This window comes from Nicotiana tabacum, chromosome 19 (assembly GCF_000715075.1).
Source record: "Nicotiana tabacum cultivar K326 chromosome 19, ASM71507v2, whole genome shotgun sequence".
Classification (NCBI taxonomy): Eukaryota; Viridiplantae; Streptophyta; class Magnoliopsida; order Solanales; family Solanaceae; genus Nicotiana; species Nicotiana tabacum.
This window is the reverse complement of record NC_134098.1, coordinates 48,828,353-48,853,791: the sequence shown is the minus strand read 5'-3', so window position 1 is coordinate 48,853,791 and position 25,439 is coordinate 48,828,353. Positions and strand designations below refer to the sequence as shown.

Here is a 25,439-nt window from a genome sequence, read left to right as displayed (position 1 = left end):
GTATTCTTATGTATACCTTTTGTATATTTATATTTTAAGTGTCATTTTAATTTAATTTAAGAAATATTTTTTTACGTATATTTCATATGTCAAGTGTCATCTTAATTGCAGGTGTAATTTTTTATGTATATTTTATATGTCTTGATTCAACATGTATTTTTTATGTTTACGTTAACGTATATATTAACGTCTTAGTGTCAAAGTAAGATCTTTATGCTTAGAAAAGGACGAAAGAAGGAAAAGAAAAACTTAAGAAAGAAAATTTTAAAAAAAAAAAAAGAATGGAACAAAATTAGAAGATCTATTGGCTTCGGTGGAAAACAAAATTAAGAAGGAAATCCCAACAGGTAAAGAAGGAAAGATGAAGAAAAAGAAGAAAATTTAATAGATAAAGAGAAAAGGACATGAATTTCATACAAAATATTATTGATTTTTCATTCAATTTGCTTATTTTTAGGAATTAATAATTGATATTCTCATTTTAATGGAATTGTGTGCAATAAATATACTACTACAGCTGTAATATTGGAATTCGTGCTAAAAATTTGTTATATCTTTTAAAATTGTGACAGTATGTAAAGTTGGTGTAAACTCATTACCAAAGGTAATGGTCCATCTACCCTTCTTGAAATAGAAATTTTCTCAAATAGGATCATTTGGAGATGTGTCTTCTTTAAGAAGTTTCTGCGAAAATAATATTGGGGCATTAATTTGATATACAAGTTTTGTCAAATTGAGAAATCTTGCTATTCACAAGTTATGGATCATAAAGAAATGGGGCATAATTATAAAATATTTTTATTTAATAGATACAACTGAAGGTAAATTGAGACATAAGGTAATTTGTATTTGGATTATTTTACGATTAGAAATTTTGTAATAATAAGCTTCTTATTAGTGAAAACAGCTTTAATGGCATATGAGTCATTTTAACAGAAAAAAATGTAGTGTATCAGTATTTTTTTACCAAACACTTCAACAATTTATTATCAGCTTCATCGTTTTTATCCAAATATGCAACTGATTATTTATAAAATCAGTTCAGCACTTGATGCTTATCAGCTACTTTTAATCAATTAAACCAAACGGGCTCTAAGTATTTTATCTGAAGTTGCTCAAATCAGGTATAGGTTAAGAAAATTTACAAAATTAGATACAAGTTAAATAAGAGAGTGCAAATTGGGGGCTCTATTAAATTTTTACCATGAAATTTTGGCATCTTGAAATTCGTTAAGTACTCTCGCCTCTTAGATTTGGGCTCTTCAATTTCAACCCAAAAGTAAATTAACACTTGCTGAATAGCTACCTATTGTAGTTTATTAAGAAAATTACGCGACACGTCAAACATATACACTGTATTTACTATTTGTAGCTATACTTTTAGCACGTAAATATGAATGTGGCCCAAAGACCTATTTAGGCCCAGTCTGAAAGAACTAAAAGAAGGCCCAACAGTAAGTGTTGACCCGATCCAACTGATTTTAATACTAAGCATCTCATTATTCATTATATAGTAGAAAATAAAAAAGATAGTTGATTACATTTTGTACAGATAATTCATTTTACAGATAATAGAAAATATCTTTCTCTCTCTTTGCTCATTTCCCTTTTGTCCGATCTTATGAATTTTCCCCAAATTCCATCTTTTGTCTTAAATCTCCATGTTCTAACATGGTATCAGAGTTGTCATGCGATTAGTCAACATCCTGATGGCTACCCCATGACCCAACATAAATACACTTCTGATTTGTTGTCTGAATTCCATTGTGACCATTTTACTCCTTTTGTCACTCCTCTCGACCCTTCTGCCAAGCTTTTGGATGACATGGGTTAGCCTCTGGCTGATGCTAGCACATATAGGAGGCTTGTTGGCAAGCTGAATTTCCTCCCCGATACTAGGTCAAATATTTTCTTTTCAGTGCAATATCTCAGTCAGTTCCTCCAAAGCCTCAAGTTCCTCATATGATGGATGGGATTCATGTCCTAAGGTACTTGATGTCTGACCCTGGACAGGGTATTCTTCTCTCTAGGTCTGCATATTTCTCTCTCAAGGCATACTCTAATTCTAATTGGGCTGCTTGTGATAACTCTCGAAAGAGTGTCACTTATTTCTTCATCACACTTGGGGGTAGTCCTGTTTCTTGGAAGAGTAAGAAACAACTTACCATATCCCTTTCCTCTGCTGAAGCTGAATACAAAGCTTTGAGGATGGTAGTAGCTGAACTGTCTTAGCTTTGCAGACTGCTTGGTGATCTTGGCTTGTTCATTTCTGCTCATGTTCTTGTTCACTGCTACAGCCAAGCTGCTCTCTACATTGCAAAGAATCATTTCACGAGCAGAGAACGCACATTGACATTGACTACTATTTTCTTCGTGATTGTCTTCAGTCCGGTCACATTTCCTTGAACCTTGTTCCTTCTGATAAGCAGCTAGTTGATCTATTCACTAAGTCTTTGTATGGTGTTGTTCATCGAGATATTCTGTCCAAGTGGGGAGTGTTTTCACCCTCCAGCTTGAGGGGGGTGTAAACATAAATGTGGCCCAAAGACCTATTCAGGCTCAATCTGGAAGAACTGAAGAGAAGGCCCAACAATAAGTGTTGACCCGGTCCAGTTTATTTTAATATTAAGCATATCATTATTCATTGTATTATAGAAAATAAAAGGGATAGCTGATTACATTTTGTACAGATAATTCATTTTACAAATAATAGAAAATATCTCTCACTCTTCGCTCATTTATCTTTTGTTTAGTCTTAGGGATTTTCCTCAAATTCCATTTTCTGCCTCGAATTTATATGTTCTAACACAACAAATTAATTATTTCTAGCTATATTTGAATTTTATAGCAAATCTATGAAATAAGAGATTAATTATTTTGAACTGAAACAAGAGAAGTAACTCAGTTGGTTAGAGCGCCCGCTTAGTTAGTGGAGGTCTTGAGTTTGACTCTCAACAAGGGCATTTTATTTTTCTGTATTTTTTTTATTTTGCGTTGGTTGTATTCGTTGTGCGATACAAGTTTATCCCTTGTATTTCGCTTTGACACATTGTATTCGTTGCGCGAACGAATACAATTGACATAGGTTGTATTCGTTGCGCGTTTGAATACAAGTGATACAAGTTAGTAGCAATTAAATAGTAGCTAGGCTCTATACTAAAGTGGTTTATGAAAATATACTCCTATTGAACATTAATAAAAACACCACTGTAGTAATTATCTAATATTATAGTAACAACTCATGTAGGCTTTAGCTTTGTAAAAATTACACGGGGTGCCCTATTTGGTCGCCCCCATTTAATCGATACCCACTTTTAAAAAAAGTTTTAACTTGTACCCATTTTTTAAACAACTTGAGGCATCTTTCTCCTCCTCCTCCTCCTCCTCCTTCTCCTCCTTCGTTTTCTTCTTCTCCTTCTTCTTCTCCTTCTTCTTCTTCGGGTGACAATGATTTTATATGATGGATGTGAACATATTTTAATGTAATTTATGATGTTTTACAATGGTGACCTGTTATGATGCTTTATTTTTTGTTATTGCTTAGGGTTTCTTCTTCTTCTTTTTCTCAATTGCAAAATGGGTTCATTAGATTTATTGTTATTTTGATAAATTAATGATTGGAGTTTGTTCCTGATGATATTTGGAGGTTATATTTCAAATTTGAGCTCATTTGGAGTAGATTTAGGTATTAAATCGTAAATTAGATTGTTTTAATTCGAAGAACAAATTTCTGTTTCTGGGCAATTTGCACTTGAGGCCTATTTGGCCTTAAGTGCATAAAAATATTGGTTGTACTTTAGACCTTTTGGCCTTAAGTGCATCTGAAGTGCAAATTTTCACTTCAGACTTATTGGCCTTAAGTGCATCTGAAGTACAATTTTTCACTTTAGACTTATTAGTCATTGGTTGCACTTCAGAGCTGAAGTTTGTGTGCAGACTTAGAACTTCAGCTCTAAGAATGCTGAAGTTAAGTAAATATAAACAAAAATTTCAATTCCTAGAATGCAGAAGTTCAGCAAATACAAAACAAACTCCAGCCCTAGAATGCTAAAGTTCAGCAATTACAAAATAAACTTCAACTCCTAGAATGTTGAAGTTCAACAATTACAAAATAAAAATTTCAGCCAAAACATGTTGTAGTTTTATTGAGCTAAAGTTTGCCATTGCACTATGAGCTAAAGTTTGCGTGATTGCCTTTGCAAGTCAGGCCAAACTTCAGGCAAAAATATCTGAAGTTTTGCTACACTTCAGGCAAAACATTCTGAAGTTCAAACTTCGGACATAAATTTTTGCTACTTCAGGCCTGTATGTCTGAAGTTACCCGAAAAATGGGTACGCTTGCAATTTTTTTACAAAGCGGGTATAAGTTAAAAGTTGACCCAAAAACTAGGTATAGATGCAAATGCCCCTTTAGCTTTTCCGGCTTTGTGAAGGACCAATGAAACTTGAAGTTACAATTGCAGAGTGTTAACCTTTATTAAGTTTGTTCCCTGTATTTTTTTGATAATCCTACTATATATCGGAGGGTGATTTTATACATGTTAGCTATCAGTTACGCTCACGGTACACATCCAGTAAATTTACATAACAATTGCAAATATAGTACGTCTCAAAATCTGTATATGCCTAGTTATAATTACATAAAGAATTTCAAAAAGCAGTCCACAAAAGGAAAAACTGTTAAAACAAAAGACTGGCCAATTAAGCATAATGTGGAACTGACTGTAGTAAACGGGGAGGTATTTGTAAAGTAATATTGTGCCATACGCACTTCGCAGTGGATGTTAGTATAAGTTGTAAAAGATTACATTCCATCTGTGATTAAAATTAGGAGAAGGGTAAAAAATATCCCTAACGTATGAAAAATGGCTCATAACTACCCTCCTTTTATCTTTTGGTCTAAAAATACTATCAACCTTTATTTTTGGCTCATGGATACCCCTCAAACTAACGGCCTAAATCTTGGTCAATTTGGCTCTTTAAAATAACCATGTGGCCTATTATGATTTGCCTTGTTTTTTAATTCAGAATTAAAATAAAACCCACTCATTTTTTAAACTCGCTCCGCTCTTGACCCATTTTTTAACCCTTGAATCCCGATCCTTCCGGCACCAGATTAGAGTAAAAGTGAGTGGTCATTATTGTCTTGCTGTGATCGAATAAGTGCCTGCAAATGGTTTTGATATTTGATTTCATAAGCAAGGCATATGCCTACATACACCAAACTGCAAATTCCCAATAGGAACAACTATAGAATTTTGCTTTATTTTATGGAACAAATTAAAGTACTTTTTCACAAAGATCAACGAAATGTGTATCTCCTAAGTCGCTAGGTAGGACTTTCTTTTGTGACAATACTGGTAGTGTCATCATTTGCGGACAAAAGGCTTGCTCATAAATGGTCGATTCCACGGTCTAAAAGCCATACTGATAAATAATCATTAGTATCGTAAAAAAGATATTAGTACTGCATTTGCGGGATAAATTTGAATCGTATATTGGTCTGGGAGTTTTGCATGGTTTTGGATTATCAATGACCCCAAGCCTTTTCGATTTTAGAGGAATAATAGACACCCCATATGACAAGCTTTCCTAGACAATATTAGCAGCATGAGAAAGAGAATCTACTAAAACTAACGGGTCAAGAGCGAGGCGGGTTTAGAAAATGAGTGGGTTTTTATTTTAATTCTGAATTAAAAAATGCGGCAAATCATAATAGGCCACGTGGCTATTTTAAAGAGGTAAATTTGACCAAGATTTAGGCCGTTAGTTTGAGGGGTATCCATGAGCCAAAAACAAAGGTTGGGAATATTTTTAGACCAAAAGATACAATAAGGGTATTTGTGAGTTATTTTTCATACGTTAGGAGTATTTTTGGTCCCCTTAAAATTTAATGTTTCATACTTGGAACATGCGGCATGCCACCACTTAAATAAAATACTCGAAACATGCTACTCGTTTGAACAATTAAAAACTAAAAGGCGTTGATGCTAGAATAAACAATTAAAAACTAAAATTAAGGTGTTCAGACTTCGTTTTCCTATTTGTTAACTTTTAGGTGAAGTTAAACCTTGTAAATTAACATTGTAACTTGTCATGATACCCTGGTCAAACGGATGTTTGCATCGTCTAATATAATCTTGCCACGTTTCCTTAACTCTCTGGCCTTTGAACGGAAACAAAAATAAAAGTTATATTTTTCTGGTCAACTTTTTGACCAGGGGAATCCTATACTCGATCTATATCAGTTTTTACTGATCTGTTAGCTACTGATATGTTCCTTTGGGGAAGGGCTCACAATCTTTACAATGTCATCTCAAGGAAAAAGAAATACAGTAATGATGAAAATGGGATTCTCTATTTTTTTATTCTAATTTTTATCTTTCCAGTTCATGCTAAAAATAGAAAGAAAAAGAGAGAAGAGAATAGTTTTAAAATTATCAGACTCTGATTACACAAGGATTGGTTTCCGAAAACCATATCTTAGTACAATGAAATACTAGTAATAGTTTAAGAGATGATATTTTTTACGTTAGAACATTGTCATTTTCTTTCTTTTTTCTCAAACAAGGACGTATGACCCAGTATAATTTCACTAGTGGGGTCTGGGAAGGATAGTGTGTACGCAGACCTTACCCCTACCCTGGGGTAGAGAGGTTGTTTCCGATAGACCTTCGGCTCCCTCCCTCCAAGAACTCCCCACCTTGCTCTTGGGGTGACTCGAACTCACAAACTCTTGGTTGGAAGTGGACGGTGCTTACCACTAGAGCAACCCACTCTTGTTTAAGTAAAATGATCTAAACTTGAGGCAACCACAAGTACAAGCCAATTTAAATTTAAGATCGAAATTACCGGTGACAACAAAAAGAAACAACAACAACAATAATAATAATAATAATAATAATAATAATAATAATAATAATAATAATAAAATTTTCTCAACAGATAATAACAATAACAGTGCAAGAATTAAGCAGCTAAAATTCCAATTATTTTCTGACCCCGAGAGGCGACATGGTTGGATGTAATAAGTCAAAGAATGTTACTACTCCTACATTACAAGGAAGTAGGTAGTATATAAAACCGAACAAAGCACCCATCCCTTTTTAAAAGATTCTTCCTTTACCTTACAAATAACTTTATAAGATTACGCATAGTTTTTCCATGGATGCTGATCAGTCCAACTCAGACTCTTTTTCATCATCAAATCTAAGAATCACTCATCTTCATAATTTTAATTTGGTTTTTTTTTTTCTTCTCATGGATGCTGATCAGTCCAACTCAGACTCTTTTTCGTCATCAAATCTAAGAATCATCGTCCAGGAAAACCCTTCAGAAGCCCAACTCTCTGAATTAGGCATAAAATCTTGGCCAAAGTGAGTACATATATTCTTGATTGGTTTATATATAACTTTTGTTGTCTCTATTTCATTAAAGAAGTAATTTATTAGACTCATGAGTTTTGCTTTTTCTTCATTTGATTTATATAAACAGATGGGGTTGTTCACCAGGGAAATACCAATTAAAATTTGATGCAGAAGAGACATGTTATTTGTTGAGAGGGAAAGTGAAAGTGTACCCAAAGAACTCAACAGAAACATCAGTGGAGTTTGGAGCAGGGGATCTTGTGATTATTCCCAAAGGACTTAGTTGTACTTGGGATGTGTCTGTTGCTGTTGATAAACACTACAAGTTTGATTCTTCTTCATCCTCCTAAACCTTGATATTATTATTTTTTGTTAGGAGGAAACCCGCGACCGCTACACTTGATGCGCACCGGGTAAACCTCCTTGTGTAGTAGCCTGCAAACACTACAATTTCTATTTTAACTCTACACTGGTATCTCCTTTTCCTAAAAAGAAGAAAACTTTAAAATGTTTCTTTGACTGGTCAACTCCTTCATATTTATATCATATCAGATAAGCACATTACCCTTTATCAACAAAGATGATTTTTGCTTGAATAAGGTGTATGGTGCAGCTGGTGAATCAAATTAACATTTAATTGATGGGCTTGAGTTTGCTACTATAGAATATATTTTTATTGTTTTAAATTGCTGCATGAACATAGCTCTCACCTAGTCGCATAATTGTCTGAATTTCAAATCCCCAGTAAGTGCATATGAAATGTACAACAAACTTACCTTACGGAACTTGTAAACGTTAGTTATGATAATAAACTACGGAAAGCGAAATAGTAATAACTGCTGGAAAAAATAAAACCAGTAATAATAACGATCTAAAAAGTGAAACAAGAGGATAACACTAGTACAACTATGAAAGGAAGTACAAGTTTGGAAAGGAAAATAGTAGTAGTACTCGCGTTGATTGAGAACACTTTAAAGAAATGGGGATGCAGTTTCGCCACTTCTTCATCAAATGAAACTACAATTTACAAACTTCAACTGAGACAGAAAAATCGCTTCCAGATTGTTGATTTCATGAAACTGTGTAAAGAAGAAAAATAAAGGGAGAAATTTCCCCAGCATTTCATAGGCTAACCAACGTCTTCATAGTTCATACTCTTCATTATAAAAGTGGAACTTATTAGCATCCAAAATGGAGCAGGGTGGGAAATCAATCCTGCCCTTGTACAAATACAAGGATTCAAAATTCTTCTCACTACCTACCCTATTGGAAGGGATAGGGGAAAAAATCAACCGTGGCAATTTACAGGGGATCGACACGCCAAAATTTGGAAAAATATTGAGTGGAAAACTATCAGATTTACATGGCAAACGAAAATCTCAACTGAGAAAAAATCCCATTTACATACAACAGCTTACTCATTACTGTCTACTTTGAACGTTAGGCCCCCATATGCGAATAGTTTGATCATCACTCGCTGAAGCTAACATATGAGGCCTTTTAGGATTCCAGCTCACACAGTTCACAGTCATTGTATGGCCACACAAGATCTCAATAGGCTTTGAACCTCGACGATTCCATATATACACCTGTTACAACTCAAACATCATTTCCTTGCATCGATATACAAAATGAAGGAATTGGCTCTACCAAATATCGGCATGAAAAATAATATGCTGAATCATGCATAGATATGATGTAGCTACTTCGCAAACAGTGTGTGCTCGCCTTTGCTGCAAAAAATGCAGTCTAGGACAAAAGGCCAACATATGGCATGAGACTATTAAGCTTAAAGAAAAGTAGTCTCCAACAAATCATTCACATTAAAGTTTGAAGTTCTGGAATTTCATGCTTATTTGTAGTATTATTTTTTTCTTCTTTTGATGGTGGGGATTAAAGAACAAGCATACCTTTGAATCTTCACTACCACTGGCAATGAAAGTGCTATCCAATCCTCCGAAACAGGAGCGTATCACGTACTTATGTTGTCTGTGGCTTTTATATTTCATGGGGCTAAACCACTCGCCTGCAACATCCCACATATGAATCTCTTGACTATTAAGGTTTACTATGAAGAATTTACCATCCCCTGATAACGAAAGGGATGTGATTGGATGCTCCTCTGGAATCACACGTTCAGCACCTGTCCCCACATTCAATATTCGGATATCTTTGTCAGAAAATATGCTGATAAGTTTTTCTCCATCAGGTGTAACAGCAAGATCTAAAACCTTCGGCATCCGCTGCCCTCTCCACGATTTGATCTCCTTACCCTCACAGTCCCACATGTATATGCCTTTTTCAGGGTCCGAACTGCCACAGACGAATCGCTTAGAATCAGGAAACCAAGCACAAGAGCTGACAATGAAACCATCACCGCCATATGTGTGCTTGCATGTACCTGTTTCCACGTCCCAGAGCTTGAGCACTTCCATGTTCCCGCAGGTTAGCAACATTGTATCATCAGGGCTCCATGCTACAAAAGAAACTGGCTTTTTGTGGCTCTGCAGCACATGTCTCTGGGTCAGGTTCCCATCATCCAGTACCTGAAAGTAATAATCAATCCAACTCAGGAAATAATGGTCAATCAAAATCTTGTAGCCTTGAGAATATGAGCTAATAGTTATGTTGTACACGATCATTAACCCTCATCCCAGAAACTTGCTGTATCCCCGTGAAATCAAAGCGTTTTTAAAAGCAAAAGTGCCAAAAAAAATCCGTCGGTTTGAAATTAAAAATATAAAAAATCTATGAATTTAGTACAATAAAAATGCAACTAACTTTAGCATCTAATATACATTAACGCTGATATTAATCCAACTCCAAAAAAGTTGATGATTCAAAGAAAGCGACGGATTCTCTTTGAATCATTTTGTGCTATAGTATTTGAAGCGCAAACTTCTCTAAAGCGCATGGCTTCACCCATGAAGCGGTAACCCCTTGTTTCGCATTGTTTCATCACTTTAGGCGGCAAGCCGAGAAAGTGATGGCTTTTAAAAGCACTGCTTGTAAGTTTATAGGTTTTACAGAGATAAAGTGTCACACAGGCCACCGTCAATTCAAATAGCAATTTATCAGAATCTAAGAGAAATTATCCATGGTTTAAGACAAAATATCTTGACCAAGCCATATGTACACAATCACCAAGGATACTTATAAACCAAATGCTTAGTTACTGTCAGAAATATCAAAACTAGATGTCATGTCTCCCAAAATCTGTTCGGATCAGTCACATGACTGTGACATACGTCTAACAATGTTACAAAGTACATGCACTAAGAAAAGGTTGAGAAGTCTACTTATTCCTGATGAAGAAGGTCTTCATGGAATCATAAGCGCAATGTTATTGTTTCTGCTGAAAATTAATGTTAATGATTATTATTCTTATAATAATAACAACGACAAGATCTAAAATAATTTAGCCTTATTGATGTCTTTCCAATGTCTTTGGGGTCCATCCCTTTACGAAGCACATGACGGTCAACATTCTTCGACCCATTTGTATTGGCTGCTAAATTTGTCCTTAACAATTTCCGTTAAGCTAACCCGGCCAACCAATTTATGGTAGAGGGACGGGATATAGGAACCATCCAACACTATTTTCAGCCTTAGTGCCTAGGATTGTTATATGGCACAAAAGGAATATAATCATACATAAATCAAAGTTTAGCTTCATAATGCTGGTAATGCTTGATCACTTTAAGATTGATCGTAAGACTTATCTCTGCCTTTCCACTGGCCACATGACTGCTGTCAAGCTTTACTTGAAAATTAGAATATAACGGGAACACTTAGCTCTAACACCTCAAAATTTCAGGACAACAGATTGACCAGCTATGAGTGCACCACCAACAACAACAGCAAACCCAGTATGTTCCCAACAGGTGGGGTCTGGGGAGGGTAGTCTATACGCAGACCTTACCCCTACCTAATGCAGGTAGAGAGGTTGTTTCCAATAGACCCTCGGCTCAGGAAGGGTAAGAAAAAGAAGAGGAAAGCAAGGAAGGAAGAAAGAAGGAAGAGAAAAGAAAAAGGGAGAGATAAAGGATAAGTAGAACTACCTCCGGTCCAGTTTATGCGAACCTATTTCCTTTTTGGTCCGTTCCAAAAAGAATGACCCCTTTCTAAATTTGGAAACAATTTTGCTTAAACTTACAATTCTATCCTTAATGAGAAGCTTTTATAACCACACAAATATTCTGGGCCCCTTTTTGAATTGTTTAGGACCACAAATTTCAAAAGTCTTCATTTTTTTCTTAAACTCCGTGCCCAATCAAACAGGTTCACATAAATTGGAACGAAGGGAGTGCCAAATAATAGCAACAGGGAATACAATACCTGAGGCAAACAAAACCACATAACGTAATAAAAATCTAAGAATATGAAGGGACGTGCGTTTTTTAAGATTATCGGTGAACAACTAAAAACTGCTCACTAACCTTCTACCTTAATCCTCGACCTCCACACCCTCCTATCAAGGGTCATGTCCTCAGTGAGCTGAAGCAACGCCATGTCCTGTCTAATCACCTCTCCCCAGTACTTCTTAGGCCTACCTCGACCTCTTCTCAAACTCTCCATGGCCAACCTCTCACACCTCCTAACAGGAGCATCAATGCTTCTTCTCTTAACATGTCCAAACCATCTCAGCCTCGACTCCCGCATCTTGTCCTCCACGGATGCTACTCCCACTCTAGCTTCATTCTTAATCTTATCTCTCCCGGTACACCCACACATCCATCTCAACATCCTCATCTCTGCTACTTTCATCTTCTGCACGTGGGAGTTCTTGACTGGCCAACACTCAGCCCCATACAGCATAGCCGATCGAACCACCACTCTATAAAACTTACTCTTAAGTCTTGGCGGCACATTCTTATCACATAAAACACCGGAAGTGAGCCTTCACTTCATCCATCCCGCTCCGATGCGATGTGCGACATCTTCGTCAATCTCCCCGTTACCTTGGATAATAGACCCGAGATACTTAAAACTCGCTCTCTTGGGGATAACTTGAGCATCAAGCTTTACCTCTACGTCTGCTTCATGGGTCCCGTCACTGAATTTGCACTCCAAGTATTCTGTCTTGGTTCTACTCAGTTTGAAACCTTTAGACTCCAAGGTCTGTCTCCAAACCTCCAACCTGACGTTAACTCCGCTTCGCGTCTCGTCAATCAACACTATATCATCGGCAAATAGCATACACCAAGGCACCTCCCCTTGGATATGTCGCGACAGTACATCCATCGCCAAGGCAAATAAAAACGGGCTAAGAGTCGATCCCTGGTGCAACCCCATCACCACAGGGAAATGCTTTGAGTCACCACCCACAGTCTTTACCCGAGTCTTAGCATCATCATACATTTCCTTAATCACCCTGATGTACGCTAACGGAACGCCGCTAACCTCCAAACACCTCCACAGGACCTCCCTCGGGACTTTATCGTACGCTTTCTCAAGGTCAATAAACACCATATGCAAATCCCTCTTCCTCTCCATGTACTGCTCCACTAATCTCCTTACCAGATGAATCGCTTCCGTAGTCGAACGCCCCGACATGAATCCAAACTGATTCTCGGAAATAGACACGCACCTCCTCACCCTGGCCTCCACCACCCTCTCCCAAACCTTCATAATGTGACTCAACAGCTTGATACCCCTATAATTGTTGCAATTTTGGATATCACCCTTGTTCTTCTAAAGCGGAACCATCGTACTCCACCTCCATTCTTCGGGCATCTTCTTCGTCTTAAAAATAACATTAAACAGCCCAGTGAGCCACTCCAAACTTGCTCGCCCCGCGCTCTTCCAGAATTCCACCGGAATTTCGTCTGGCCCCGTCGCTCTGCCCCTGCACATCTTATGCATCGCCCCTTCCACCTCCTCTACCGTAATCCGTCTACAGTACCCAAAATCCCGCCGACTCTTGGAGTGCTCCAACTCACCCAACACAATGCGTCTATCCCCCTCCTCGTTCAACAGTTTATGGAAGTATGTCTCCCATCTTCTCCTAATAAGTGCCTCGTCCATCAATACTTTGCCATCCTCGTCTATGAGTGCACCAATGTAGCCCTATTTAGGCAACTTGAGAGCACGAATTTGCTGGAAAAGTTGCACTTTATTGCTTGACAAAATGTTAATTCTGCAACTTAGTCGTCGCAATTCAAGATACACCTATGAGATGCAGCTTAACCCCCCCCCCCTCCAAAAAAAACACAAAAGAATCTTTATCGAAAGAAATAAGTTCTAAGGAGACATACAATTAAAAATTTATTGCCAAGTATCATTTACGTGTTCTCTAAAATATTTCCTCATGAGTATGCTAGCAAAATTTGCAAGTCAGACTTTAACATTTAGCTAAGTGGGAAACTAAATTGTGGCAACTACCTTTAGATTGGATTACACTGAACCTATTATCCAACGCAGGATTGAGAACTTCCCCTCTCCCTCCTGAGATTTAGTTATAAAACTATGTGCACCCAAGATTGTGATCTAGCGGTCAATAATGTGGAATATAAACTATAGGGAACCAGGGTCCAAATCCTAGCAGAGGCAAAAAACGCTAGGTATAATATCATTGTTCAGGAGCTAACTCTTCTTTTTGGTGGTTCACCAACATGTAATGTTCAGCACCTACTGGATGCAATTTTAGTGGAATTCCATCTTACCTGATAAAAAAATGCTAGGTATGATTTCTTCTCATATACATAAACCTTGGTAAGTAGAGTACTAGGTACCTGTGTCGGTGGGAGATAGGAGGTAATAGGTGGAATAGTCAAATTATAAGCCTATGTTTGCTGATAACTACCAACTTTGGATTTTCATCCTACTTGATAGTTTTAAGGCTATATCGAAGATAGATGATACTCTCATTTTCCGGTGATAATTGCTAAGTAAATGAGTACGTAATCTTTTTCTTTAGTTATACGTATTCAGTCTTCCAACTTCAGTCTCTTTAATTTTGTACTTAGCCATCATAAATCATCATTCAATTTGAAGCTGGGGTATGGAATAACCACTCCAACATATTCACATCCCCGGTCCATTAAGCTACTAAAGAAATAAGGCTTTATTTTCTTTATAAGAAAGTTATAGCTGCAAAATCCTAAATGAACACCATCTATCAAACACACACACACACAGAGAGAGAGAGAGAACTAACTTCTTTTTGATAGATGGTGTTCATTTAGGATTTTGCGGCTATAATTTTTTTTAAAAGAATTATAGCAGAGGACAGGTAAATTCTTCAGCCGAAGCATAAACCTGGAAACCAGTCCTATGTTGCTCGGACTCTCCAAAGATGTTGTCGGGTGCGTGTCGGATCCATCAAAAGTAGTGTATTTTTGAACGATCTGACACGGGTGCGACAGCATTTTGAAAAGTCCGCGCAACCTAGGAAACCACTTCCCTACCTTTCTCCTCAGAAAAAGAATCTTGACTAGATTATTTCCTGCTAGTAACAGTCAAGTGAACAACCTAAATTCACCCCCCCCACACACACACACACACAGAGAGAGAGAGAGAACTAACTTCTTTTTGATAGATGGTGTTCATTTAGGATTTTGCGGCTATAATTTTTTTAAAAAGAATTATAGCGGAGGACAGGTAAATTCTTTAGCCGAAGCATAAACCTGGAAACCAGTCCTATGTTGCTCGGACTCTCCAAAGATGGTGTCGGGTGCGTGTCGGATCCTTCAAAAGTAGTGTATTTTTGGACGATCTAACACGGGTGCGACAGCATCTTGAAAAGTCCGCGCAACCTAGGAAACCACTTCCCTACCTTTCTCCTCAGAAAAAGAATCTTGACTAGATTATTTCCTGCTAGTAACAGTCAAGTGAACAACCTAAATTCACTCAGAGTACAATTTCTTGATAAAAGATTCAATTGACCAAAGAAAAAAAAGTTTCTTATATAGGCTTTTAAGAATGCATAAAGGACCTGCAACTAAGACATGGATTTCTTGGTAGCATTTATCTAGAAAGCAGAATAAGTAACTTTTTCTGTTTAATTTGGTTTCATTCAATCTTATTACTCTAATTCTAATTCATCTTGCAAAAAGACATGAATAAATTTCTCCTGCTTATTCCATGAAAGCACTTACTCAAACAACGTAAATAGGTTAACTCGACAAATTCCTAGCTTATGGAGTTTCAAAGCTGCAGGGGAGTGATCCTTAACAAGTATATCCTCTATCCATGATTTAGGTTTAGTTTTTCAACAGCACAACTAAGCAATTTACAGGAATAACCCAAATTGGCAGTAGGAGTAAACTCCTGGAGTTTTAAGACTAGCATAGCAAACTTAATTGTGATATTATGAAACACACCTTCCATATGATGGCCGTGCAGTCACTTGATGATGATGCCAAGTAGTTTCCATTGTTCGAGAACTGCACATACCAGACTTCATTCCTGTGGTTAGTCAGAATCTGCAACAGTGATAAAGACATTAAACACGTCTCTCCTAGAGAGAAGCTAGACGAACAATGACAACAATTTAGTAATGAGAGAAACTACTCATGATCACGGTGTGATAAGTCCAATCTTCATTAACTCCACACAGATTAAGCGATTCTAGAATAGAAAACCATTCCTTATCAAATAAATTTTTAAAAAAAACTATAATAGAAAACCATTAATAGCATTCGCAATTTCATTGTGACTAGATAATTAGCAAGTCATAAAGCAATATTTGCCACAGAATTGCGAGGCTACTAACATTCTACAAATTTGCCTATATGTCGGAAGTTTATTTGAGACCATGATCCGACATTCACAACAAAAGATAGTAAAATTAATGAAATAAGTAAATGGCCTTTTCAGGATACACAGCACTGCTGGGAATGTGGCTTCTTTAGTCTTGGATCTTTCCAAACTTATCTAAAATAACAAATTATAGCACTGGAAAAAGAACTTCATTACGAGCTAAGTTACATCTTAGATACACTGTGTTAGCCCTCTGTCAAGCCCTTTCAGGTCAACAGAGAAAGGAGCCCAAAAGTAGGGCAAACTAGTTCAAATATCCTAGTGTATCACTTGGGAATTAATGAAATTATCCCATATAACCGTCCTACTTTCCTTTTCAATTTTGGTATTCTGCAAAACAATTTTTCCAAGATTAGCAATAAGGTAGCAGTAGAACCACTTTTGAGCTATTGAAGGTTTACTTTCAGGGTTAAAATGGCAAGTAAAAATTAAGCTATTGAACTGTAAGTCAATAAGCGTGACAATCTGATATCCTATTGAGCAAAAATATTAATGGATCAAAATGAAAGTAACTTAAGATAACATTATACTTTTAAGATCAGATGCAATCTTCAAAAACTATGGCAATACATGGTCCTCTCAGTGCTCACCTGAGTGGTCTTTGTTGGAAACTGACTTCCATCACAATGGTGATCTTCGTAGAGTGAAATTGCATCAACTGAATTATGATACACACAGTTATCTATCTTCGACCATACAGCCATTTCAACCAAGTACTCTAATCTTCGTTCGGGCAATGTAATGGGTGGCGGCAGTACTTTTTCAAGTTCCATCAGCAAAAAATTTCGCAAATTAGAAATAACATCAAGATCTACCTTACCCAACCCCAACTCCTTCAAGGAGAGAAATCCAAAAGCAAGCTTATGAACCTTCTCTTTCGCCACTTGTAAACCAGATATCTGTTTCTGTAAGATTTCCAAAGCTGAAGAGTCGTCCCCACGATTCAAATACTCTAACAAACACTGTTTGAGAACAAGAAACAAAGCCGACGCTCTTGTCTCATTGGTCAAGCCATTAAGTCTATTAAGGCAGTCAATACACGCATCCCAATTAGCATCAAGAATATGCGACTCGAGGGACTCAAGTTCATCAGATTTGTAGGCAATCCCAGATTCTGATTCCAAAGAAACAGCAGACTTTCTGTAGCCTAAAGAATAGAGACACTGAATAATGATCCTCACAAATTCATGCTTCTTTATTAGGTGTTTTGACCCAAGATTCTCCAACGGATTCTCCATGATTGGAACAGCCTCAACAACCAGTTACATTCTAAAAGACTACCCTATTTTCCACTTGTAACCCACTGAAAACTCGAGAAAATGTGCTGCCACCAATTTAGAAACCCAAATCAGAAATGAACCACTAAAGTTAGCCAGAGATAAATGGAATAAGGTAAACAAAGAATCTTCAACTAAGTATGCCATCAAATTGTTGAATAGCAACTGAGGTTAAGTTCATCCAAGAACAAGAATATATGATCCAGCAATACAAGAAACACTCAGAAGCACTACAAGAAGATGCAGAAAAGCGTAATAAGTAACGGAAAGAACAGAACAAGGTTGATTTACAATTAACTAACACCCAATTTCTAAAGCTACCCTTTTTTCACTTGTAGACCAGCTGCAAACCCATTATGAAAAGAACTTCCGCCCACCATTTTACGAAACCAATTAAAAAATAAAGTAAACGAAGACATTTCCAACTTAGTATGTCTAAGTTGTTGAAATCGAAGAAAATACTGATTTGCAAATAATTAACACCGAAGAAATGGGCATACTGAAGGGGGCAAAGATTACTTCATCAAAAAAAAAAAACTGAAGGGGGCAAAGAAAATAAAATATGTACCTGATGAAAATTCAAAAAGTGCAACTGCTTAACTGGAATCAGTAATGACGGTATTAAGAATAACAGGCTAAGAATGGGGAATCTAGTCTAGTGAATGTAGAGAGAGGATCGAAAAGATTAAATCGTAATTGTATTGAAGACAAAACAAGGCAGCAAAGACAAAAGATCACTTAAGCAGGGGAACACGTGGATGGATGGTAGCTACTTCCAGAGTCTGTCAACGACGTCGTTATATACTTTTTGGTTTTACGGGACTCACTGGCCGTCCATTGGACCTCTCAGACATGGGGCCATGCTACTACTTCTTGGACCGACTTCAAGTGGGCCATAAACAAGAAGGTGGAGGGCGAATGCACAAGAGCAAACTTCATTTGTAACTATCCGGGAAAAATTAATGACAATAGGTAGCCACAAAATAAATCATACAATTAATAACCTAAAACTAATTAAAGGGCCAGCCCAAGACCACTGCCACTCTTCCCCCTCTCTATGGCATCCTCCTCCGCTCTCTCCGTCGTTCCTCCGCCGCTGTCAGAATTCAAATCACATTATCCGTTCATCCTCACCCAACACCACAACCACCACCTCCTCAAAACCCCGACTTCCTTCTCCCTCAGCGATCATACATATTTTTCTCAGCCGAAGAAACCAATGCCGAACGCCGCCGTCGCAAGCGCCGCCTCCGTATTGAACCACCAATCAACGCCCTCTGTCGTGATCCACTCCCGAGGGGACCGCCTTCACCTAACAACCCTCGTTCCCGCCTTCCCGACACCACGTCGGCACTGAGCGCCCACCGGCTTAGCCTTCACAATCGCCTTATAGTCTATTATTCGCATCGGGGATTTGGAATCCGCAACTGTCGTTGCTCGTCACGTCGTTTTCTCAAACACACGGTCGACTGTATTCACGTGTAATGCTATCATCGGTGCTATGTATCGTGCCGACCGATACAGTGATGCTAGGGCTTTGTTTCAGATTTATCCTAGAACTATGCAAAGTGATTTCAGATTTTGCTCTGAAAATTTAAAAATAGTAACGCACTTAAATTAAATTTGGAATAACAAGTCTATTGTATATAAATTGTATAGTAACAGTCTATTTTGTATAATTTTTGTATATATTTTGTAAAGAGTGACAGTGGATTTTTTAAGTGTCACTATACAAAATAGACTATCACTATACTTAAATATACTAAATAGACTGCCACTTACAATTTATATACAATAGACTATCACTATACAAAATATATACAAAATAGACTATCACTATACAAAATATATACTAAATAGACTGTCGCTATATAAAAATTATACAAAATAGACTGTCACTATATAAAAAATATACAAAATAGACTGTCACTATACAAAAAGTATACTAAATAGACTGTCACTATATAAAATATATACTAAATAGATTGTCACTATACAAAAAATATACAAAATAGACTGTGACTATACAAAAAATATACAATATATACTATCACTATACAAAAAATATATAAAATAGACGGTCACTATACAAAAAAATATATAAAATAAATATTTTGGGCTATTAGATGTAATATGTTTGGGCCGGATAGCCATTTCGTGTCAACGGGGGGAAAACATGGGCTATTAAAATTTTGAGGGGCTATAGAGGGTAGTTTTCTCAATGCACAAATAACCCTTTTTATGCCCATATTTAAAGATTATAGCAAAAAACATAATTAGGCAAAATTATAGAAAAAATTTCGGTGATGTAGCAGCATTAGGTCTTTTACACACATGGCAGCTAAATATTTATATTCCTAGCCAAAATTCTTTTACCATTGTACCTTAAATCACGCATCAGTCAAAGTTTCAGTTACGCTACTTCTCCTTAATTAAGATAATTAACATCCTTAGTGTCGGACAATCTTCTTATTCGTAACGGTCGTATTCCATATATTTCATATGCCATATATTATTATATAAAGAGGTAAAAAGCAACTAATAGGAAGCAAACAGCTGAAATATCACGTATATTTCTTCTGCCATGGATAACAGAATCATAATTTTGGTTCAACATAGCGGTGAATGGGATATACAACACAAGTTTAAGAATTTTAGCGTTGATGGGATGTTGATTGATATGGATTGGGATTTTAAAACGATTCGTTCGGAGATATCAAAGATACTTGGAGTTTACGCGAACATTTATATGATGGATATTGGATATTCCGTGAAAGAGTATTTTCCATCCATGAAAAATATACGACGACTAGAGTTTAAGCTTGTACGTGGAGTTGAAAAGGAAAAAAGTATCTTTCACTTATTATTCATTGTGTATAACATTTAAAGAGCAGGGTAACGACGGTACATGCTCAAATCTGGTTGTAAACAAGTCAAACTCCAATCTTTTTCAGATTTGCCAATGGTTAACAATATATTACTATCATTCAAGTAGAGCCACAGTTCATCTCTATTATCATAAACAACCTCCCTCAATAGTAGAGGTGAATCAAACGGGATTGCATAGCTACAATTGGCAAATCAAGGAAGTATCCAAAACAAGTTTCTTTGAACATTGCAAATTGTCTCGAATTCAGATATTTCATTAATGTTTGAACAATGCAAATATTGTTGTTAGCACCAGTCTTCAATTTAGAATGATCTTGTGATTTGGAATAAAAATTCCAAACCTGCAATAAATAATAATATAAAAAAATTATTCATTTAATAGTCGTATAACTGTTTTACAGCTTAAACAAATATATATTAGAAAAACTATTATACTGAATTAGAGGCAAAACAAATAGATATCCAACATGAAATTCACTAAGATATTTATATAGGCTTGTATCCAATGTTTTGGTTTAAATTGGGTTTAGTATGAAGGTTTCCAATATCGGTAGTCATGTGAAATATATGTAAAGTTGTTATACCATGTTATTGAGTGTATAATTTATCTCCACTCATATAAAATGTAGGTAAAGCTATTATACCATTAAAATAGTCTAATTATTGAGGGTATAATTTATAGAAAAAATGTCCAAAATTGCCTTTCTAATATGGTATATGGTTTAAATTTGTCCCCTGCTATACTTTTCGTCCAAATATATCTGTACCGTTAACAAAGTTTGCATAATTACCCACAACCCTAACTTCCTCCACTGTGGCACCCAGCCCTTCTAATATTTATCCATGTCATCGGCCAAGTCAGCAAGTCCCACTAATTAACCTACCCCTTTCTTATTAAAATATTCTCATCTTATTCTCCCTCTCTTAAATCTTAACTCACAGACCTACTCACTCCAAAACCTCCAAGTCGAAGTTGGTCGCCGTTCAAGGTGGTTCCGAACACACTTTGCAAAATTATAATTATTTATCTCCATCCCTATGTGAAGAAACATGTGCCTACGAAAATATATCTAAGAGAAATATATGTATTACAACCATCGAGTTTTCGGCGAAATCGGCCTCTGACGACTTCTGGCCAGAATGACCAATGCCAAAAAATGTGTCAAGTATCATAATCCCCTCCTATCAAAGTTTCTAATAATTTTGAATGCCACAATTGGTCGAATCAAGCTTTGAAGAATGGAGCACTGTTCCGGCGGCACCCCCAGCTCCACAAAGTGAACTACAAAGAAATTTAACAGCAATTTGGTCTGCAACTTTAAATTTTAAACCAACAGATGTGAACTTTCGAACACCCAACAACGTAAGTTCCCAAAATTCACTATAGTTGACGAATTCAAATCTCATTTCAGTTAGAACACAAATCGATTCTCAAAAATAAATATGTAATATAGCCATTCAATTTTACCAACCATAATATAAAGTTTGGAACTAACGAACTGAAGTTGCAAGTGCAATTTTGTCGAACTGCTGAATTTTCAGCTCAAAAATGGTCTAAATCTTCACGAATCAGCTCCAAAATATGGATATGAACTCTACAAAATATTTTTGATTATTTGGAATAATATCCAATCGAAATAACTTCGATTTGCGGAAATCTGATTATTGGATTCGGAGCTTCAAGGTTCGTTAATGGTTGTTATAGAGTTTTCGAATTTTAGGTTCTCCCTAAAGCTTCTCAACTTAGTGTGTTGCACAACTCACCAGACAACATTTTGATCCTACGGATGCAACTCAAACAATGATTCGTTTAATCGTCAATCCGAATTTTTTCTACGCCAAATGCGCAAGCATTTTCGGGGTTGCTCTCAATTGTGCTATTATAATCCGATTGCCCAATTGTTCTAACTTCGATTTCTATAATTTTCTTGTTGATTGTGCCAACCAAAGTTATGTGGTTTGAGGTTTCACAAATTGGGCCTTGGATAATTCGAGATTTCATGAGATTAAGGATGTTTATTAAGAATTATATGGGAGAATTTCTTATTTTTACATCTTGTCATACGAATGGTTTGGTTGGGGGTGGGGGTTAATTTGATGGGGTCGAGTGACTTGGCAGCTGGCATGGAAAAAATTGAGGGGGTTAGCTACCACGGTGTAGATCCATTACGGTTAGGGGCAATTTTTAAAAGTTGATTAACGGTATGGGCTAGATTGGACGAATAGTATAACAGGTAGTAGAAGTAAATAATATAGTATAGTATAGGGGCAATTTTGGACCTTTTCCCTAATTTATATACGTTATACATCACAAATAATTATACATGAAATAAATCTATATTATCATACTTATTACTATGTTGGTAGACATAGTAATCACAATTTATCCAATACCATGTACCGGTATATATTCTAGATGTCAATAAGTGATTACTCTCTATGGTTGGGAACAACATAGAAATACAGCCGATATACAAGCATGCCAAGTGCGAACCTACTAGAAATACGTTCGATAAATATACCAAGTATAAATAATGTTTAATCAATTTGTAATACAAACATATAATACTTTCAGATTCAGTGTCGGTTCTCTAGCCTCATCAACCTTTCTACTTTTTTTGTGCCTCACAGAGGGAGATTCTATATCCTCAAATTCATCTTCTATATCTTTTTTCCGTTTCTTCTTCTTAAACTTTCTTATCATTTTATGCTTCTTTGTATCCAATGCAACAACATTCTCTTTTGCAACTTGATTATAATTTCTTAGAGTGAAATATGGAATTCTTTTAGAAAAATCTGCCACGCGCTCCTCCCGTCGCTCAACAATTTTTCTCAAATGAACACTTTGTTCTCAGTCGCCTTTGGTTCGCATTCCTTGTAGGAGTTTCATGCAACAACTCAAAACTGGAATGAGTAAGAGGCATGATATCTCCATCATTGTCTGATGTAGAATCAGAGTAGGTAACCCTAATAGCCTTAACAGCTGGGACATCCAATTTTGAACTACTACCCAAATTGTTCTTCAAATTTGTCTTCGGTTCTTGTTTTAACTTTGCCATTATTGCAGATTCTATGAAAAAACACTTGGAAAGCCTAATAGAAATAATTTAAAAATATATATATTTCTACGGATTGTAGATTTATTTGGAGGGATTGATTGAGCAAATGGATGAAATCATGGACGAAATCTCTGTGAATATTCTTCAAAATTAAGCGAAATCCCAAACAATTAAGCGAAAGGATAAGAAGAGGGGAGCGAAATCTCTGTGAATTTTCGGAATGATTGAGCAAAATCTTCGTGATTGTTTTGAATAATTGAGCGAATTCCAAAAATTCATATGTTTTAATATTGTGAAATGATTGAGAGAAATATACATGCCTAATTGATTGCATATTGTGATAGATGGAGTGATTGGAGAAAATAAGATGAGAGAAGGAGATAATACGAAGAGAGGAGAGATCTGATTTCTTTTGACGATGAGAGAAGTGTAAAAATGCCAAATATCCCATGATTTGTGCCTTTTTCCATGGTCATTAATTATTTGCTTATCTTTAAGATATGCTCTAAATGTAAATAAATCTTTCATTTATGTAATAAATAAAGATTGCTAATATTTTCTTAAATATTTTTAAAAAAGTGCTCATTCATGTATATTTCTCTTTAAAGAAGAAAGAATAACCGAAAATTTTAGAGTTTGGCTCTGAATTTCCAATCGTTGGTCTAAATTTTCAAACTTCAGATCTCTGAATGTGAAGTCAGGCTTTGACAGATACTAACTTGCGACCTAAAGTTTATAGTTTGAATGCAATTCACTTGAAAAAATATTATAGTTTTGCAAAAAAAAAAAAATTTTTACTTTAAAAAGTGGTAAAAACCACATTTTCAAATTTGAAATGCATCTTCAGAAAATTTTGAAACTCGTCTTAAAAAATTCATATTAAATATATAACCAAACACTAATTTGAAATATCTTTCAGCAGTGGGGACGCGAGTGGTATGTGGACCGCGACTGCGAATTGCATTAGGGAGGTGTTTTGGGTCTCGAAGGGCCTTTCTAGTGGGTCGCAAAGGGGACTGATGGTGGAGCACTGAGGTCCAAGGTAAAGTGAAATCAAGAAAATGGCTTATCTGAAGCTTGGGGAAAGCATAGGCGAGGAGGAGAAGGAGACGAACAAGGAGCGGTACAAGGTGGCTGAGAAGGAAGTAAAGTTAGGAGTTACTGCTGCCAAGACCGCTACATTTGAGCACTTGTATAAAGAACTTAGAGACAGGGGGATAAAAAGTTATACAGGTTAGCCAATGTGCGAGAGAAAAAGGACCGTGACTTGGACCAAGTGAAGTTCATCAAAGATGAGGAAGGTAGAGTGTTGTTGGACCAGGCTTTGATTCGACAGAGATGACAAACGTACTTCCATAAACTCCTAAATGATGAGGGGGATAAGAACATTGTGCTGGGTGACTTAGAAAACTCTGAGAGCCATCAGGACTTTGGGTGTTGCAGGCGTATTAAAGTTCCGGAGGTAGAGGAGGCTATGCATAAGATGAGTAGGGGGAGAGTAACCGGGTCTGACAAAATTTCGGTAGAATTATGGAAGAGCGTGTATAGGGCGGACTTGGAATGGCTAACTGGGCTATTCAATGTCATTTTTATAACAAAGAAGATGCCCGAGAAATGGATATGGAGTATGATGATCCCGTTGTATAAAAACAAAGGGGATATATATTATGAAAGTATGGGAGAGGGTGGTAGAGCTGAGAGTGAGGAAGATTGTATCTATTTAAGAGAACCAATTCAGATTTATGCTGGAAAATTCGACTACATAAGCTATTCACCTTGTTAGGAGGTTGATGGAGTAGTATAGAGAGAGGAAGATGGATTTACATATGGTGTTCATCGACTTCTAGAATACTTGCGATAAAGTGTCGATCGAGGGAGGTGCTGTAGAGATGTTTGGAGGCTAGAGGCGTTCCTGTTGCATACATTAGGGCTATTAAGGACATGTATGAAGGTGTTAAGACTCAGATGAGGACAGTGGGAGGGGACTTGGAATACCTCCCGGTTGTGATGGGGTTGCATCAGGGGTCATCCCTCAGCCCATTCCTGTTTGCCCTGGCGACTGATGCACTGACTCGTCACATTAA

General features: G+C 36.6%; 2 protein-coding genes across 3 annotated transcripts; one reads left to right on the top strand and one right to left on the bottom strand.

Annotated features, from left to right (window-relative positions):
- Nucleotides 1-7,260: 7,260 nt before the first annotated feature.
- Nucleotides 7,261-7,717, top strand: LOC107791839 (uncharacterized). The gene is made up of 2 exons (XM_016613977.2): nt 7,261-7,376; nt 7,495-7,717. The coding sequence occupies exons 1-2, from the start codon at nt 7,261-7,263 to the stop codon at nt 7,715-7,717; spliced, it is 339 nt and encodes a 112-aa protein (XP_016469463.1).
- Nucleotides 7,718-8,506: 789 nt separating this feature from the next.
- Nucleotides 8,507-19,062, bottom strand: LOC107803771 (WD repeat-containing protein WDS homolog). Of its 2 annotated transcripts, XM_075237724.1 has the most exons (6): nt 17,976-19,062; nt 16,721-17,454; nt 15,692-15,793; nt 9,770-9,913; nt 9,278-9,676; nt 8,507-8,956 (listed from the first exon to the last, which is right to left on the bottom strand). In XM_075237724.1, exons 2-6 carry the CDS (start codon nt 17,366-17,368, stop codon nt 8,789-8,791), a joined length of 1,461 nt encoding a protein of 486 aa, XP_075093825.1. In that variant the 5' UTR covers nt 17,369-17,454; nt 17,976-19,062; the 3' UTR covers nt 8,507-8,788. The 2 variants fall into 2 exon arrangements, with proteins under 2 accessions (XP_075093825.1, XP_075093824.1); XM_075237723.1 differs by having other exon boundaries at nt 9,278-9,913.
- Nucleotides 19,063-25,439: the final 6,377 nt, after the last annotated feature.

Bases quoted from the DNA above. Each gene is read 5' to 3' on its own strand.
- LOC107803771 (XM_075237723.1), bottom strand. From the start codon at position 17,368: ATGGAGAATCCGTTGGAGAATCTTGGGTCAAAACACCTAATAAAGAAG. The intron at 15,794-16,720 runs GTGAGCACTGAG...TCACTGTTGCAG, and splicing joins TTCCAACAAAGACCACTCAG to ATTCTGACTAACCACAGGAA. The intron at 8,957-9,277 runs GTATGCTTGTTC...GAGTTGTAACAG, and splicing joins GTGGTAGTGAAGATTCAAAG to GTGTATATATGGAATCGTCG.
- LOC107791839 (XM_016613977.2), top strand. From the start codon at position 7,261: ATGGATGCTGATCAGTCCAACTCAGACTCTTTTTCGTCATCAAATCTA. The intron at 7,377-7,494 runs GTGAGTACATAT...TTATATAAACAG, and splicing joins GGCATAAAATCTTGGCCAAA to ATGGGGTTGTTCACCAGGGA.